A 13888-nucleotide genomic window follows, 5' to 3' on the forward strand; every position below is an offset into this window, starting at 1 on the left:
GGAGAGTGGAAAACAGAAGAGATCAATACGAGCTGACCATCAATCTAGTCTCTACTCAGGGTAATGGGCGGCCATATCGCATTAGTCCGGTGGATGCTTGAAGTGGTGAAGCGAGAATGCTACTAATGCATCTGACATTTCACTCTCAACAAAAGAATAAGGAGCCCACAAAACATCTCATGGCCCTACAGATCAACTCAAACAATATACTGTCGTGTATTTAGGTCTGAATGTTGTTGTTGTTGTTTCTATGGCACCACTGCTGCTTCAGTACAGATACAGTATGTTGCTTGCCGCAAGTGATCCTGCAACTAACCCATTCTTTGATGTTATAAATATACAGAGTTATGTCATAATCTTAATCAATTATTGTATTCAAATCACAATGCCTAGAGCGTGCAAGGGCTTCCATTGAGGTAAATGATTCCTATTTGATTTGTATGGGAATACAGAACATTCCCTGACTGCAGCTCAATTGTAATGTATGAGTCAACAATAACAGCAATATTCTATCATTTCTAACCCCCTTGTCTGTGATATTTTTAAATTCAAGACAATAACATCAATAACATAATTTTGCCGACTCTATGCTGAGACACAAACACCAGTGAAGGCAATACAACGGAGAGAAAACAATCTGGTAGCTGCAGACCCACCGTGTGCATTGGAGGATGTAACAAGCTGAAATATAAACCCAGCCAAAATAACCCACTAAATCATCCAGACTTTTCTTCCCAATTCCATCTCAGTGTTCTACAGAGGCTCCTCCTACAGCTGTTCTCTCCAGTGCCACAGCAGCCTCTTAAAGTTTTAATGAGTGATCAGACTACACATGAACGTGCACAGATTAAATATTCATGTCCGCTGGACTTCTGATCATCGCCCATGGGATATCGTTAGCTCTCTCCCTTTCAGAGGTTGGCATACACTAGCATCACTCCTCGGTACCAAAGTTTGGAGATTGGTCGACAGGGATCTAGCTAGTAGGTGCAAATTACAGGAAATGGATTGGGATCTGTAGAGATCAAGATGAGAATCAGGAAGTAACCTTGGTTCCCTTGGTACAGCACTATTGCCAGGGGAGGAGTTGTATGAATGCTGAACCGTGGATCATGGAGTGTAATTTCTTAGGCCAGATTATGAAATATGTAATCCTTTCTTAAAGCAGCACCTGTCACTTGGATGGAAATGGAATTGAGAGTTAACCCACACAACGAATATTGCCAGCACCCACAGAACAAACTCTTATATTGTTAGAACATATTTTACCCTAGGACACTCACAGAACTGAATGTCACTCACAGAGCTAGAAGTCACTATGTTAATTGTTGTCAAGCTAATTAATACTTCTTAATTTATTACAAAATATAATTGTCAGCATGGCATTTACAGCAAATTGTAGGTCCATAGTGATCCTAGATGGACAAAACAGCCTCCCCCTCACCCCCCGCCCCCCTCTCCTCTCCAGACTTTCAGTGTACTGCCCATCTCAAAACACTCACCTGTCGGTATGGGACCCTGGGTAAAAAAGGCTTAAAGAGGAACAACACTGCTCTAACTGTAATTGACGGCTACAGCACTTTGATAAATAAATCCAAAACTAAATCGTGCCATAGTATCTTATCATTTACAGTAACATTTCCACTACTACTTCCATAACTCACCAGCCTCCTTGGAGATCTGTTGGAAGGTTTCCACACCCTTCTCTCCGTAGCTGCCCTCAGAGGCCACGGTGGACACGTAGGTCCAGCCCAGGGCTCTGATGATGTCCACCATGGCTTGGACTTGGAATGAGTCTGGAGGAACCACCCGAGAGAAGAAGTCATAGCGCCTGTCATCACTCAGCTCCGGGGCCGTGGAGGCGTAGCTGATCTGAGGGATCTGATTGGAGGACAGAGAGGAAGTGATGTTTACTCCTCTATTGTTTAAGAGGGTGCAGCAACAGTATACATTATTCAACCCTATTCATTATATTTCTGTCTGCAACGTTCTGAATATTTTACCTCACTAAATACGCCTGACTAAATACACTTATTATTGGTGGTAGATGACGTGGGTTCCAAACAGACAGACAGACAGTGAAAACCACTTTGAGACCTAGTAAAAAGCACTGTATAAAAGCAATTCATTATCATCATTATTACTATTAAGCTATTTATCATCATTTGAGATGTTCCCGGTTCCCTACAATTATCACAGACAGCTTGGCTCATCAAACCTCCGGTTGACTTTACAGGTGACATGTAGCTAATTGAAATATCATGTGAAAAGAAAGGACATAACCCAGACAATTGCCGTGTCCGAATACCCATACTTGCGTCCTAAATACTCACGTTTAAGTATGCGAAAAAAAATCAGTTTAATAGTATGCAACATTTAGAAAATCAAGTATACTTTATATGCCCGGATGTCATACTCTTTTCGGCTTTGACAACAGCTGATCAATTAAAATGGGGATGCACTACCGAAATCAACGAATAACAGAAAACTACGCAATCGCGCATGACGCATTCTCAGTATGTGAAAATGTAATATGTGAATTTTCAAAAATCTAGTATGGTTTAAATGCCAAAATGTTATACTCATTTAGGCTCTTCTTCTATTAGAATTTGATGCACACATTTGCATAATGCATTGGAAGAGGTGGGCTTCCAGTGATAGGCCCTAGCTCTTTTCAAGTAGCCAAACCTGAAGTAGGCTACTAGCTTCTGCGGTAGTGTTCAAATGTAGGCTAAATAGTTATTGTTCTCCTTAAAATGATCATGAGTATTGCATCGTAGGCTACTGTACATCTTTGAAAACAGAAGTCTTTTTTTTTCAAAGTGGATCTCTGTTTTCTCATTGAAAAGTGTTTTTATTCTCTTGGCCTTCGTCAGAGATTTGAAACAAAATACTACACAGTCTTTTATTTCTGAATGTGTCGGCACCTGGGACTTTGGATGTGGATATGGATTGTTAAAGTTTTGTAGTACAGGATACCTATTTAATTATTTAATGTATGGATCAAACCTAAGCAGTCACTCTGTTCTCGTTACCAAAGATCAGTGCTTTAGTTTATTATGTACAGTAGCTATTCAGCGGTTCTGAATTTGCGATCCACTCGACTGTCCACGTGTTTCTGTGCAATAGCCTTTTGATTTGAACATTTAAACGTTTTGGTGAGTGCACTGACTATTTGATGTAAATTATACATGTTAGAGCACTTTGGTTCCATTAATAAATATTTTGAAATGTAACCAAATGACCTGTTTGTCTTCAGTCTGTTGTAAATTGGCTACAGTATTGGTTGAATGTGATAGTCTGACAATAACTAGCCTATAGGCCTATGACTCCATTCCTTCTCAGAGTTTAGAGAAATTAATTGAATTGTAAATGAGCGATCAAGCTGGTTATTGTGGTACATGTCTGTTGAATTTGGAAAAACCCACCCGCACTCGGCCCCGCCCCACCTACTCAGGCAGTCAGGCCGTGGCATACTGCATACTTTTTTACAAAACGGTACGTGCTAAATAGTATGCGACGATGAGTACATAGTATGCACTTTAAGTATGTATACGCCAGTATGAGAATTTGGGAAATGGACACTGTTATCTCCTTATCTATACTCACCCCTCCTCACCGGTCCACAGTGGAATCATGATAATAATGAGTGTTCAGCAGCTACCTTGCATCACTCAGGTGGGCTGAGAGCAACACATTGATGTGGTTGTGTTACCCCATCACACCATCTAACCTAAGCCACTGTATGAATGCCATCCATTCTCATTAGGCTGACCAGAAGCAGCTGGACACTGGGAAAACAGGAGAATGAGGACACAGCAGCCCACTGATTGGGATTCCACAGCCCTGCCTCACACAGCACTGAGTGTGAGATATAGTTGGATCCACAACTCAAAGGGGGTCAACTACATGAAGCAGACAAATAGGGGAACGGGAGGTCATGTTCAAGATAACTTAGTAAGTGTTGAATGGCCAAACGTACACGGAAGTACAAAATCAGTTGTAGTTGTAAGTCAATTACACAAATTCATAGGAAGGAATTCTGTCAGATGTTAGTAGCTGAACCACTTCAGCACTCGCCAGAATTGAGTGTTCTAGGTCAAAAGGATGAGAAGGCAAAGTAATGGGAAAAGCGAACAAAAAATATTTGCATTTAAAACACACGTGGGCTCACACACATCATCTCTCTCTCACCTTATTCCTCTCTCTCTCTCTCTCTCTCTCTCTCTCTTTCTCTCTCTCTCTCTCTCTCTCTCTCTCCAAAAGTATCTATTTTCAGTGTTTGATAGGATCTGTATCTCATCAATGTTGTTGTTGTTATAATGTGATGCTCTCTGGCTCCCCAAAGGTCTTATATAGGTCTGATAGATTGTTGAGTCAGATCCCATCTTTCAGGAACAGGGCTTGAAAAAAAAAATGTTTTCTCTCCTGAGCTTTTTGCTGCAGGGAACGATTTAAGAATCAGAAAGAAGGTTGTGTGTTATTTCGGGAGCACAACCTTGATTTCCTCCATATCTCTTGGCCTGTTGATATAATTATTCCACACCACTTATTCTGGGTCTAGGAATGTGTTAATCATTCCATCGCAATAATTTACTTTTCCAGAGCATGCTTTTTAATTAGCACTTTGACCTCCCTCTGAATAAAAGGGCTAAACCTTGAATCAGTAAATTCATGAAAGTGAGACAAAGAGCTTCCCACATTACTACTTCTATGAGACGCAGTGGGTATAAACGGTCTGTGATTAGGATTTCACACCTTTGCACCTCTCTCTGCGCCAGCTAATGGACTACAAATTAAGCGAGATGCCTGTTTGTAATAAAAACAATTGTTAATGGGTTTAAAAACAATTATTATACACGCAACAGTTGGACAATGGATGTAGAGACTTCAGACATTTTGAATTTTATAATCCATCAAATATTGACAGAATTATTATTAAAGCATACATTTTTTTTTTTTTAATGCCATGGATAAATAATGGAGTTCAGGGATTTTGGTGGGAATTCAGGTATTATATTTACTGTAACATTTCAAATGTGTTCTTAGAATGCACTCATATATACATGTTCTAATGGTATCAGGTATTCTTTGAATGTTTTGTGTTTAAGTGAAGAAAATAATGTGTCCCTCATTTGCATCAATACACTGGCTGGATTTACATATAAAGACATTAAACAAAAAGGGGTGGAACACATGCTCTGTCTTGGCCCACAGTACCAGCACTCACCTGCCCTGTCTAGGCTGCTTCATTAATTACTGTTGTTGTCATGTTCTGTTGCATAATTCAACAAGTGTGCCAATAGCAGGATACCCTAAGATCAAAAATCAACATGCTTGGCTCTAGATTACACACAACACATCTACAGTATATATACTTTACATTGTCTGCGTTGATCAGACATAATATCACTATAATCTGAGTGTTAATTTGCCGAAGTTGCTTTCATTTCATCGCATCTTTAAACATTTCAACTGTATTAAATGATACATTTTTTAAATTTCACAAAAAAACGACCACCCATCAAATTAAAATCTTTCTTCTCTTTCGTGTGATGCTAGTATTGAGATGATGCGTTAAATCACCGATGAAGCTTTAGCGTTTTTACAAATGCAACAGAAAGACAATGTCACACCCTGACCATAGTTTGCTTTGTATGTTTCTATGTTTTGGTTGGTCAGGGTGTGATCTGAGTGGGCATTCAATGTTGGATGTCTTGTTTGTCTATTTCTATGTCTGGCCTGATATGGTTCTCAATCAGAGGCAGGTGTTAGTCATTGTCTCTGATTGGGAACCATATTTAGGTAGCCTGGGTTTCACTGTGTGTTTGTGGGTGATTGTTCCTGTCTCTGTGTTTGCACCAGATAGGACTGTTTTTAGGTTTTCGCACGGTTTTTGTTAGTTATTTCATGTATAGTGTCTTTATAAATTAAAGAACATGAATAACCACCACGCTGCATTTTGGTCCGCTTCTCCTTCACCTAAAGAAAACCGTTACAGACAATGTATTCCGTTGTGTCCATTTCGGCCATTACTGAAATGTGTTTGACAGGTCATTACAGTATTTCTGAGGTCATAACAACGAAAAAAACGACAGGCACAAGCAAGAGTATAAAAGAGTTGCAAAAGTTAAATTAAAGCAATCAATTCAGCAAGATCTAAGTGACAAGATGGCTGAAAAAGAGAGATCTTCATATAGGCGGGGCATGCGCGTTGGTAAATGTACATCTACTGTGTGAAATAGTGGGATTCAATTACAATCATTTGGAGCATTAGTACTTCCTCCTCCGTGTATCATAGGAGCAAAATATAAACTTGTATTATGCTTGTCACTATTCTGCTTCATCAAGTCAAGCAGATTTTCTTTAACAATACGCTTTGTAACTCTCCCATTGATCAGACTGTTCTGAGCACTCTTTCTATTAGAGGTGTTTTCAATAGACTTTGCATTCTCAATTTTGCATCCGTCTCCAATTTCCCATAAATTACCTGCACAACCAATAGAAAATAAACAGCCTACTCTAAAATACTCAATCCACGTCTGACTGTGATAAGATGACTCATAGGGTCTCTACAGTACAGTTGACCCTGTTGCACATAACAATGCATAATCACATTTCTCCATTCTCTCAGTCCCACCAGAGATAAGGTAGTGTAGAGATTGCCTCCCATGCAGCCAGTTTAGACCAGGGGTGGGCAACTCTGTTCCTGGAGACACGCAGGCACTGCAGGATTTTGTTCCAACTCAGCACCACACAGGGCCAACTGAGCTAATTGATCAATTCAGTGATTGCCTACATTCAACTCACCTGGTCTTCCAGGTTGGTTAGAACAAAAACATGAAGTGCCTGCGACACTCTAGGTCTAGGGTTGCCTACCCCTGGTCTAGACCATAACCCAAGCACAATTAACATCTAAATGAATTGAACATGAGAATTTGAACTCAGGCCCAGAAGCGAGGAAAAAAAGAAGATTAACAATGCCCCCTTTTCAGCATCACAATTACCCCGAGCTGATGTCATCTGCACTGTGGATCAGAGTTAGGATTGCTATGGGTAATCGCTTGGCTTGCTCTTAAATGTATCTTGGCTGACAGGATCAATGAAAGGAAAACACAGAAGTCTGTTATAGGGAACACTTTTATTGATTTACCAACGCAAAGTGCTGCCTACCTCTCTGAATAAGAATCTAAAAAGAGAAAAGGAAGGGTGAGGAGAGAGGGGGTAGCTGAGGGCTGAGAGAGGGTGAGCTGAAAGCGAGATAAAGTGGGAGAGAGCTGGGAGTGAAAACGAAGCAAAGAGAGAAAGAGCAAAAGAGAGAGGGAGAGCTGAGAACGGTGCGACAGGTACAGAAGAGATGGAAATAAAGGAAGAGAGAGGTCCAATCGGCTTACTGACATTAAATGAGATTTTTCAACCGGCGTGTTTATAAGGAAAGGTGACTAAGTGGGGTTACTGTGTAAAGGTTAGACCCGTTTACTTCAGAAGGAATGTGGTGTGAAGTAAATTAGTGCGGCTTGCCCTTTCCACTGTTATTTCACATACTGCTGGCAACAAAGCAACGATGTGGACATTTCTAAAGACTTTAGCGGTTACGTTGGGAAAACATTTGTATTGACTGAATATAGAGTCACATCCAGATTTATTGGCATCCTTGATAAAGATACTGTACAGAATACTGAACAGCTGCTACAGAAACATGCTCCACTGAGCCGTTCTGGTTCACACAAGCCAGATAAAGATAAAGATCAGCAAAGAAAACTGTATAAAATAAATCATACAAATTCTGAACTATATCATATGCTCCTAAAATTGGTGAATTATAGTATTTTACATTAATGCAATTTGCTCAGAGAAAGATATCATTTTGGTGTTAAAACTATTGCCACTTGCAAGGAAAACAGCACAGCCTTTTTCTAATATGTTTTATTAGATTGAAGAACACAGTGGGAGGGATCTTAGAACAGTCCTTCATACAGAATCTTTCGGTCTGCTCGTATGGACTGCCCACTTCAATTAAAACCATCAACGGGGTTCAAGTCTGGAGGCTGAGATGACCATTGCAAAATGTAGATTTTTTGGGGGGCAATTAGCAATTTCTTTGTGGATTTTGATGTGGGCTTGAGGTTATTATCTTGCTTGAAGGTTACCATAACAAAGGCTCCAGAACCAGTGGAAGCAAAACATCCCAATTAGAGTGCCTTGCAAAAGTATTCATCCCCCTTTGTGTTTTTCCTATTTTGTTGCATTACAACCTGTAATTTAAATTTATTTTTATTTGGATTTCATGTAATGGACATACACAAAATAGTCCAAATATGGCACCACAACAAACCTGCCAAGACAGGGCCGCCCACTTAAACTCAAGAACCAGGCAAGGAGGGCATTAATCAGAGAGGCAACAAAGAGACCAAAGATAACCCTGAAGGAGCTGCAAAGCTCTACAGTGGAGATTGGAGTATCTGTCCATAGGACCACTTTAAGCCGTACACTCCACAGAGCTGGGCTTTATGGAAGAGTGCCAGAAAAAAGCCATTGTGTAAAAGAAAAAAATAAGTAAACATGTGGGAGACTCCCCAAACATATGGAAGAAGGTACTCTGGTAAGATGAGACTAAAATTGAGCATTTACACAGGGAAATTCTTGAGGGAAACCTGTTTCAGTCTTCCAGAGATGAAGGTGTCACGCTCTGATGTGTTTCACCTGCTCCTGTGATTGTCTCCATCCCCTCTAGTTGTAGCTTATTTTCCCCAGTGTATTTATCCCTGTGTTTCCTGTCTCTCTGTGCCAGTTTGTCTTGCATGTTAGTCAAGTCAACCAGCGTGTTTTTCCCATACTCCTTTTGCTATTCTCTTTTTGATAGTCTTCCTGGTTTTCACCCCTGACTGACTCTGGAATACTTTCCCGCCTGCCTGATCATCCTGCCTGCCCTGACCTTGATTCTGCCTGCCCTTCTGTACCTTTTGGACTATGAACTGGTTCTGACCCTTTTGCCTGTCCATGACCCTTCTTTTGCCTTACCCTACTGGATTAATAAATATTGTAAGACTCCAACCATCTGCCTCCTGTGTCTGCATCTGGGTCTCGCCTTGTGTCATGATAGGAGGTTCACCTTCCAGCAGGACAACGACCTTAAGCATACTGCTAAAGCAACACTCAGGTGGTTTAAGGGGAAACATTTAAATGTCTTGGAATGGCCTAGTCAAAGCCCAGACCTCAATCCAATTGAGAATCTGTGGTATGACTTAAAGATTGCTGTACACCAGCGGAACCCATCAACCTTGAGGGAGCTGAAGCAGTTTTGCCTTAAAGAATGGGCAAAAATCCCACTGGCTAGATGTGCCAAGCTTAAAGAGACATACCCCAAGAGACTTGCAGCTGTAATTGCTGCAAAATGTGGCTCTACAAAGTATTGACTTTGGAGGGGTGAATAGTTATGCACGCTGAAGTTTCCATTTTTTTTCTTATTTCTTGTTTGTTTCACAATAAAAAATATTTTGCATCTTCAAGGTAGGCATGTTGTGTAAATCAAATGATACAACCCCCATCCCCCCAAAAAATCTATTTTAATTCCAGGTTGTAAGGCAACAAAATTGGAAAAATACCACGGGGGGTGAATACTTTCGCAAGCCACTGTACATCAAAGATCCACCACCATATTTTACAGTACGCTATTGTCTGCATAGGCATCCTTCTTTCGACGCCAAACCCACCACTGGTGAATGTGTGGCAAAAGAGCTCTATTTTCAATTTTATTTGATCATAGCACCGGTTCCAATCCAAGTGCCAATGCCATTTTGCAAACTCATTGCGTTTACATTTGCTGGTTGCTCGCAATAAAGATTTTTTTTCTGGCAACCCTTCCAAAGGGCCTATTGGAATGGTGGTTGTGTTTATTTATTCATTTGGAGACTTGGTGACCCATAGGGCGGCGCACAATTGGCCCAGCGTCATCCGGGTTAGGCCGTCACTGTAAATAAGAATTTGTTCTTAACTGACTTGCTAGTTAAATTAAAGGTTAAATAAGATTAAACAAAGTTCTGTATTTCTCCTACTTGGGCAGTTGGATTTTTCTTCTACTCCTTAATTGCTGCCCTGATAGTGGTATTCCGGGTTAAAAATGTTAAAAAATTTATTCATTGCCTGATTTATGAAAATAAACAGGATTTGAAGATTTGTCTCTTTGTTTGTGAGTTCTTTGCCTTTTCCCATGTTGATGAATGACAAAGGGATTTTATAGGAAGCCATGGAAGGCCACAATACAGTTCCTTAAGCTGAGGTTCATTTTAAAAAGTAGAACGCTCATGCAGATGTCATTTTATTTTTAAGAATCTTTTGACACCTATCTTTTTGAGAGAAAAAACAACATTACTTTTATTAAACAAAATGTATTTCCCTGAGCAATTGTATTAATATAAAATTCTATAATTTTCCAATTTTTGTAAGCATAAGATATAGCTCAGAATTTGTATTATTTATTGCATTTATTGCATCTTTTTTGCTCATCTTTATGAAGGGTACAACTCATTTTGGGTGGCTGTATAGATAAGAACATTAATTTTGAGCTAGGGGAGGGATGTTTATTTTCTATTTTTAAAAATGTATCAATTCGTGCACTTGACTTGTGTGTCTTCAATGTGCCTATTGCTCATTCTCTCTCATGCCTAGCGCTCATTCTCTCATGCATATTGCTCATTCTCTCATAGCTATTGCTCATTCTCTCTCATGAAGGATGAACCATGCATGGCCCAATTAAAAATGATTTGCAAAACATGGGTAGCAAATGCTACATAGCTACAGTATGATTATTTGAGTAATGGCAACCATCTATCTCTGCTATCACACAAGTGAATATGTTATTGTCTCCAGAGATACAATGCACAACAGACCAACTCAATGGATAACAGAGTGGGCAGTACATACTCTCAGGGACTCTTAATCAAACCCGATCCTGTATGTAAACCAAAGCCCATCATTCAGATGGAGAATCATGATCTCAGATAGAGAGCCACCCTTAGTGTTAAAACCATTGAGATCTGTCACCATAACTCAGGACTTAGCCACAGAAACTTGGACCGTGTCCAGGCGGGATTTAGTCCGCATTTCTCACAGAGTTACTCATAGGAAAAACTCCAAACTTCCTGTGACAGGAGCTGAAATGTTTCCCCTAAATAGAGCTCGCCAGCTTGTAGTCCTAAAAAACGGAAATTAGTTACCTCTGGTTCGTTCAGCCATTCTCCCATCTAGATGTGTGAAGGTTAGTGTCTTTTCGGTAGGGAATCTAATTGTCCATCAATTATGACATTTCTGGGAGTGTGTAAACTTGTATTTTTAATACATCATTTTTGTATGTTCTCTATAGATATGTACAATAAACCAATTTGGCACATTTGGGAAGACTTGATACAACATTTTGAACAGTAATGCAATGGTTCATTGAATCAGTCTAAAACTTTGAGCTTAGACTCCTAAATAGGGTTGCAACGGGTCGGAAACCTTCTGGACATTTTCCATGGGGAGTTAAGCCCGGGAATTTGGGGAATTTTGCTTAAATTCATTAAAAAAGCTGGCTTATAACAGTTAACCTTTAATGTGGAAAACACATAAGGCAATTCTAGGTCTTGTGGCATATTTTGGTTAAACTATCCCCAATTCAATGGAATTGCAACCCTCTGCATGCACAGTGCATTCTTCGATCACATGTGCAGTGCACTCTTCCATCACATGTACAGCTGATTCTCAAGATCTTGCACACTTATGAGATGCTATTGAGACCACACTACTACACTGTCTGAGCCAAGGACTACATGTCAGGTGCGTGAATGAGGACCCAAAAGCGAATTAACAAAACAGAGTTTCTTTAATGATGAAACACACGTAGGCTCAGATGGACAGGCAGATTCCGACAGGACAGGACAAGGTTAGATGAACAGGCAGATTCCGACAGGACAGGACAAGGTTGCAGCAAACACGACGATAGTCTGGTTCAGGCATGAGTAACACAAACGAGAATCCGACAAAGACAGAAGCAGGAACAGAGAGAGATATAGAGACCTAATCAGAGGGAAAAAGGGAACAGGTGGGAAAAGGGGTGAACGAGGTAGTTAGAGGAGACAAGGAACAGCTGGGGGAAAGAGGGGAAGAAAAGGTAACCTAAAACGACCAGCAGAGGGAGACAGGGTGAAGAGAAAGAACAGGAACAAGACACAACATGACAATACATGACACTACATGCTTTCTGGTAAGTTTTGATTACAACACTGGGTGGGGTGAATATATTTCATATGACATACATGATTTTTTGTTAACTACTAAATAGTAGCCTACAGGAAAGTGTGTTTGAATAATGTATAACGTAACAATTTCTGCTAGTTAGTTTTTGCTACCATGTGGGTTTTCGCTTGCTTGAGCCTGCTGACTGAAGATTGTTAATTCCGTACATGTTTCATTAATTTAGCTTACAAAGGAGTTGTTTAATGTAACTGCTTAACTATTTACCTGTGCATGGAATTGTATTATTTATTTTTGTACTCATTTTTTCTAATCTTTACAGGAAAATTCCACAGGCACTCTGATGTGTGGGGACATTTCACTGCAGATAATATAGAAGGACATTTGCAAATACTGTGCCAAATCACATGTGAAGAATGCAACAAAGATGCAAAATCATCAGGCCAAGTGCATAAAGTTCCCTCAGCGCTCACAACAAGCAACCTCTGACAAAAGTCCCTCTACTTCTATTTGAGGTGAAAATGATGAATCAGACACCTTATCGATAGCAACAGCTCATGGTCCTCCTGGAATCAGAAGTTTTTTTGACTCAATGGAGGAACGTAGTCAGAGAAATGCTGATGAATGTTTTGCTCGAGCTGTGTATGCAACTGGTTCACCACTGATGCTCACAGGCAATGTGTATTGGAAGAGATTTCAGAATGTTCTTCGCCCAGCATACACCCCTCCAACTAGACATGCTTTATCTACTAATTTGCTGGATGCAGAGTTCAACAGAGTTCAAGTGAAGGTCAAGCAAATCCAATATCCGTGGGCAAGGAATAATTAACTACATCATCTCCACCCCTCAACCAGTATTCTACAAGATCACAGACACAAGGGACAACAGACACACCGGTCTCTACATTGCAGATGAGCTGAAGGCATTCATCAATGACCTTGGTCCACAGAAGGTATTTGCACTGGTGACAGACAATGCCGCAAACATGAAGGCTGCTTGGTCTAAAGTGGAGGAGTCCTACCCTCACATCACACCCACTGGCTGCGCTGCTCATGCATTGAATCGGCTCCTCAAGGACATCATGGCACTGAAAACAATGGATACACTCTGCAAGAGAGCCAAGTAAATGGTTAGGTATGTTAAGGGTCATCAAGTTATAGCATCAATCTACCTCACCAAGCAAAGTGAGAAGAATAAGAGCACCACATTGAAGCTGCCCAGCAACACCCGTTAGGGTGGTGTTGTCATCATGTTTGACAGTCTCCTGGAGGGAAGGAGTCTCTCCAAGAAATGACTATATCACAGTCTGTTGATATGGACAGCCCCATCAAGAGGATCCTCTTGTATGATGTATTTTGGGAGAGAGTGGTAAAAAGCCTGAAACTCCTGAAACCTATAGCATTACCCATTGCATGGATTGAGGGAGACAATGCCATCCTGTCTGATGTTTAAACTCTGCTTTCAGATGTAAGAGAAGAAATGATGCCCTGCCCACATCACTGTTGCTCCAAGCAGAGGAAACTGCAGTTCTGAAATACATCAAAAAGCATGAAGACTTCTGCATGAAGCCCATACACAATACAGTGCCTAGCGAAAGTATTCGGCCCCCTTGAACTTTGCGACCTTTTGCCACATTTCAGGCTTCAAACATAAAGA

At 40.5% G+C, this 13888-nt stretch overlaps 1 protein-coding gene across 3 annotated transcripts in view; it reads right to left on the bottom strand.

Moving 5' to 3' along the window:
- LOC110531945 (metabotropic glutamate receptor 7) overlaps nt 1-13888 on the bottom strand; it is a 229185-nt gene that overhangs the window by 50949 nt on the left and 164348 nt on the right. For all 3 annotated transcript variants that reach the window (XM_090184203.1, XM_090184202.1, XM_021615472.3), the window contains one exon: nt 1665-1881. In XM_090184203.1, coding sequence (XP_090040329.1) covers nt 1665-1881 — 217 coding nt within the window. The remainder of the gene's footprint in view (nt 1-1664; nt 1882-13888) is intronic.

The sequence above is a fragment of the Oncorhynchus mykiss genome, chromosome 9 (assembly GCF_057628025.1).
Source record: "Oncorhynchus mykiss isolate SJ-2025 chromosome 9, ASM5762802v1, whole genome shotgun sequence".
In the NCBI taxonomy this organism is placed as follows: domain Eukaryota; kingdom Metazoa; phylum Chordata; class Actinopteri; order Salmoniformes; family Salmonidae; genus Oncorhynchus; species Oncorhynchus mykiss.